The 5842-nt window shown below is 37.1% G+C and overlaps 1 protein-coding gene across 1 annotated transcript in view; it reads left to right on the plus strand.

Annotated features, from left to right (window-relative positions):
• mta1 (metastasis associated 1) overlaps positions 1-5842 on the plus strand; it is a gene marked incomplete at its 5' end in the record, with an annotated part of 48386 nt that overhangs the window by 12129 nt on the left and 30415 nt on the right. Inside the window, 2 exon segments of the mRNA XM_014019766.1 lie at positions 1166-1292; positions 4867-4930. Coding sequence (XP_013875220.1) covers positions 1166-1292; positions 4867-4930 — 191 coding nt within the window.

Consider the following 5842-nt stretch of genomic DNA (forward strand, 5'->3'; position numbering starts at 1 on the left):
TGTGTGTGTGTGTGTGTGTGTGTGTGTGTGTGTGTGTGTGTGTGTGTGTGTGTGTGTGTACACTGCTCTTCCTGGGCATTGATAGTGTGTCTGCTGAGTGCTGGGCAGAGTGAACAAGTGAAGGAATACTTATTGATTTTGGCCACACATCTCTTCTTCTCTGAAAATCCCTTGATTGATTTTGTTCTGCTCCCAGTCTCCCTCTTTCTGTCTCACATCCTCTAATGAAAGTCCAAATGAATTGGAGCACGTACTGACTGCCTTCTTGCTCTTCCACTCCTCTCTCTGAGTTCCTTCTGCTCTCTTGTTGTGCCTATCGCTCGCCTTGATAATTTCTCTGTTGCTTTATCGTTTCTTATTTTACGTCTCTGTTAAATCTTTTTTTACATGTTTTCTTTTGTCTTTTTTCACGTATGTCAAAATGCTTCTACTATACAGTATTTTAGTTATTTGTAATGCTTCCCATTTCTGTTTTGTTCCTCCTTTTCGATGCATCACTAAATCAGATTTAAATGTCCTCCATGTTTTGATCCTTTCTTGGTAAATAGGGGTGTCCCGATCCGATATTGATATCGGATATCGGTAATGCAGTAATTATAAAATGTTGATGCCTTAGTAAATGTTGGTTTCTTTTTAATTACTGTTATGAACTGAAGAGATAAACTTCCTAAAGACAAACTTTTGTTAAGTTTTTTTTTTACTCATTCTGGGCTTTTTATTGTATCTTGTACCTTCTATTGTACCTTTCTCTAACATATCAGAACATCAAAATGGGAATTAAAACAGTGTTACGCAGATGAATCTGAAACAGTAATGTTGCGTCGCTAACAGTGATGGTGTCGTTTTTATAAAAATGAAGAACTTGAAGACAGAGTGTTGTGTGTCTTTACTCCATGCTGCTTGTTTCTGGTCGACAAAATCTGAGATTCATTTGAAATCCATCCCTACAGTTTGCCCAGAACTCTCCCCCTCCCTGGGGACTTCATTGTTCTGGCTCATCAAGTGTTCATCCTCGTGTTCTAGATCCACTCTCTGTGCACCTGAGTCTGTGTGTACCCACAGTGGTGAATAGATTTACATTCCCACCATTTTTCCCCAAGGCCACCGTTGTTCCGCCTCATCTGATGTGTATGTGTCTGACCTTTGTGCCCTCTTCACCATCCAGGGGAACTGGAGGAGGAGATGGAGAATTCTGAGATGGCGGATCTGCCCGAGAAACAGAAACACCAGCTCAGACACAGAGAGCTGTTCCTGTCACGCCAGCTGGAGTCCCTACCAGCTACGCACATCAGGTACATCGCAGTACAGAGCACAGGGTGACATCTTTAGCTTCAACTTGTCTGTTTTGATAGGACTGTGTCTTGAAACTCTCATATCCACTTAACTTACTCAGTATCCAAGTGGACTGTGACTGTTGGCCAACAGCGTTCATGAGAGTTTCCAAAATGTCTTGAAAAGTTAGTAAAGGTTTCAATTTACTCAGGTGATTTGCCGAGTCTTGCAAGTTTTTTTGCTTGAAATTTGAACATGTTCAAAAACAAGTCTCCACCCACTGGGATACTGACCCGATTGCAAAAAAATTAAACATACAAAAATATATCCTGAAATTCATCTAATGTTTGTAAAAGTTTACTCTGGTGATTTCTCAGATATGTTGATGTACAATTCTAAAATGTTTGCATGCACTCAGTGTATCACTGTATATTGCCAACGTTCATATATTTTCATTAGTTTGGTTCTTTTTGTAGGTAAACAATCTCACATGGTAGCTTGCTACTGTTCACAAATTTTGCTTATTATTTTTATTTTTTTATTTAAGGACATTGAAAGAAAAAATAAGTGAGGAAAATAGATGGATGAATGGATTAATATTAAGGGAAAACATGTATTTTATTTTATTTTATTTTTTCTTGATCAGTCTTCATGACTTTGTGATAATACCTGTAATAGGTCTGTCTTTTTATAATGGAGTCAGTAAAACTAAATTTGACAAAAAAAAAAAAGAATAAATAAAAAATAGGGGTGCACTGATATATTGACCAGCTGATTTATTGGCGCCGATTTCCTTACTTTTGGGAGATCGTATATCGGATGATCTTTAGATAAGATCGCTGGAGAAGATCAGCTTTTTTACCTCCACAAAAGTCTGAAAATCTGCCACTATTCTCTTTTGCTTTACAGTGAGCACTAATCCAGTTAAAACAAGTTTGTATTGCTTTAAGGGTATTGTTCAAAGTATTTCGTTAAAATATCATTTGAACATTGAAGTTGAATTGTGACTTTTTAACATCTGACAGCTATTTAAAAATTCATTATCGGCCAAAATCAGAATCAGCAGGTCAGACTTTTTAAAGATCGGAGATCGGCAAGAAAACTGGAATCGGTGCACCCCTAAAAAAGAAACCTTCTCATAGGACATGATATAATACAAGAAATATAACCAAACTGAACAGACCATTTTGTAGTTTTTTGAGCGCGTGTGCAGCGAAGCCTAACTCTTCTAGGTCACAGGTCAACTGAGAAAATGCTGAAGTTGCTATGAAAATGTCATGGTAATTTTGCAAATTCAACAAGCTCAAAAATGCAGATTTATAGCTTACGATAGATATTTATGGAAAATCTCATCTATTATCCTACAGGAAAGTGTAACCGAAATTAATTTAGAGCAAATAACATCGGGTCTGTATAATGGTGTAAATTTACCTGTTGAATTTGTGCATTGTGTTTCTATAGCAACCCCAGCTTTTTCCCAATAAACGTGTGATGTCTGCCCGCTTCGCGCATGCACGTTTGTGTTAATTTCTAACTACAAAATGGTCCATTAACTAAATAATTTTCATTAAAATAAATATAAACTCAGAGTTGGTTCTGAGAGCTGCTGAACCTTTACTTTCTTAATTAATTTTTGATTAATAAACAAAGAAAACTTGAATAGTATGGAAGCTGTCAATTTGTTTTTTGTTTGTATAAATGCTAAAAAGTAAAATGAATAAAAATCTGGATGGAAGTTTAATTTCATCAGATACTCCTGTTACTGACAGAGCTGATTGATACAAGAGGTTGTGTGTTTATGGCATTAAAAACATAGATAACTAAATAAACATCTTTATATGGTACTTAAATCTTAGGTTGATGAATATTTTAATTAAAACTCATTCATTTTACAAAGAGGCCATTGAACAGATGCAGTGTATTAATTACAGAAGTTGAGTTTTATGTACATAGAAAAAGAAATCTTTTTGAACTAAGCTATCAGTACCATCAGTGTGTGAATGTGTGTGTGTGCATGAGTGAATGTCTGAAGTGTAAAGCGCTTTGGGGTCCAAGTGGACTTGATAAGGCACAATATAAGTTCAAGCCATTTACCATAAGCTGCCAGAAGTGTCCCATTGCTCTCATGAACTATGTTTATCTGTTTATCTGACAGTTATAGCTCTTTTACTGTAACTGCAAAACAACTTGCTGTATTTCTTTAAAGCAGTTCAAGGTCTGGTTTAATACTCCCACAGCAGCAGAATTTAGAGAACTTGTTTCAGTCCTTCACAAAAGAGTCTCAAGTGTGTTGACTTCTAAATGCTTTCAGTATCAATTTTACTGAGGATCAATGATGTGAGCTTATTTTAAAAGCATCAGATGTTTAGAAAGAGCATTCTGACATTAACGACTTGTGAATGATTGAAACAAGTTCTGTGAGATCTGCTGCAGTAATGAACCACAGCTCACACTGATTCAAAGAAAACGCTAGATGCTTTTCAGTAGGTAAAGACCCAGTCACACCAGAATGTTTCAGACAACTTGTGAACATTTTGTCGAACACTAAAGATAGCTGCTTTGAAGATGAAATAAAAATCTACTGAAAGTCTCTTTTAGTCGTCTACACACTGTAGTGCGGACGATTAGATTGAATATGTAACCTGTATGAATAATTTAGTCTGCATAAGTTGTCTCACATTATAGTGTGACCGAGCCTTAACTCAGTGAAAGTCTACCCAGATATAAAACAAGAACAGAGGCAGTTCTGACGCACAGTGAGGTTAACATTTTTTCCCCTTTTAACAAATAATCAAACTTTGTTCTCATCTTTTTGACTTCAATCTCAACATTGCGAAATAACACAAGTGTCAAAATAAGAAATTAAAAACATTTTTCTTCATTTTTTTGCTTCTAATTGGTCCTAAATCCTGTAATTATTTTTGAACATGTTAAAACAACCTTATAACACAAAGAATTTAGGGGGAAAAAACACACACGTACAAAAAAAACAAACAAAAGACAATACACACAGACAAGCACAAAAGTCAAAACTAAAGATAATTATATAAAAAATGACACAAATCAGTAACTAAATAAAGAACTTGCCAACGTTTTCTAGTATCTCACTACTGTGACTGTTGGAGACTAGTTGGTGCATGGCCATTTTGAAAAACATGTGTGCAATAATTTATTTTTGTCTTTATTTCAAACCTTTAATCAAGAAGATTGAATCCTAAATGTGAGAGCAGCTGCCAAGGTGGGTATGATGCGTGCAGAGATGGGTACAGCTGTACACACGAAAATAGGCTGTGATTTTCAAAAAAACTGGCCTTTCAAAACACAACCACACGACTCACTTGACATTTGATTGCAAACATTCAGCCTTAGTGCGACTGAAACTGACAATTTGTCCATTTTCCCACAAATTTGAGACACCATCTCCACTCCAACAGCCACAGCCCAGTGAGCTCCCATCTGAAGTCATACCTGTTTTTCTGTTTTTAAATGTTTCTTCTCTCCTCTGTCTTCTCTCTGTATTTTGCCCTCCTTTCTTTGGCACTTCCTGTCTTTCCCCTCCCATTTTCTTTTTCTGACATTCTCACTCAACTCCAGAGGAAAGTGCTGCGTGACGCTGCTGAATGAGACAGAAGCCCTGAAGTCTTACCTGGACAGAGAGGTATGTTGGGACCCCCCTTCAGGGAGCAATGAGCACACAGATGATAATGAGAGCTCACTTTCTTAGAAACAAAGTGTTATTTAACAGCTAGGATGTATGAGCCCAATGTACTCAGTTGATGCACTCTTCATCCGTATGTATCCATACACGGTACTGTATTCATACTACTGTATGTAATGAATGGCAGATTTGTGTTGGTTAAGAGCTTGCTGATATGACCTAAAGGAGGAACTATACAGGTCCTTCTCAAAAAATTAGCATATTGTGATAAAGTTCATTATTTTCTGTAATGTATTGATAAACATTAAACTTTCATATATTTTAGATTCATTGCACACCAACTGAAGTGTTAAAGCCTTTTATTGTTTTACTATTGATGATTTTGGCAAAAAAGTAAAGAAAAATAAAAAAAAATCCCTATCTCAAAAAATTAGCATATCATGAAAAGGCTCTCTAAACAACTTATTAACCTAATCATCTGAATCAATAAATTAACTCTAAACACCTGAAAAAGATTCCTGAGGCTTTTAAAAACTCCCAGCCTGGTTCATTACTCAAAACCACAATCATGGGTAAGACTGCTGACCTGACTGCTGTCCAGAAGGCCATCATTGACACCCTCAAGCAAGAGGGCAAGACTCAGAAAGACATTTCTGAACAAACTGGCTATTCCCAGAGTGCTGTATCAAGGCACCTCAGTGGGAAGTCTGTGGGAAGGAAAAAGTGTGGCAGAAAACGCTGCATGAGAAGAGGTGACAGGACCCTGAGGAAGATTGTGGAGAAGGGCAGATTCCAGACCTTGGGGGACCTGCCGAAGCAGTGGACTGAGTCTGGAGTACAAACTTCCAGAGTCACCGTGCACAGGCATGTGCAGGAAATGGGCTACAGGTGCCTCATTCCACAGGTCAAGCC

This window comes from Austrofundulus limnaeus, unplaced genomic scaffold (assembly GCF_001266775.1).
Source record: "Austrofundulus limnaeus strain Quisiro unplaced genomic scaffold, Austrofundulus_limnaeus-1.0 Scaffold230, whole genome shotgun sequence".
In the NCBI taxonomy this organism is placed as follows: Eukaryota; Metazoa; Chordata; class Actinopteri; order Cyprinodontiformes; family Rivulidae; genus Austrofundulus; species Austrofundulus limnaeus.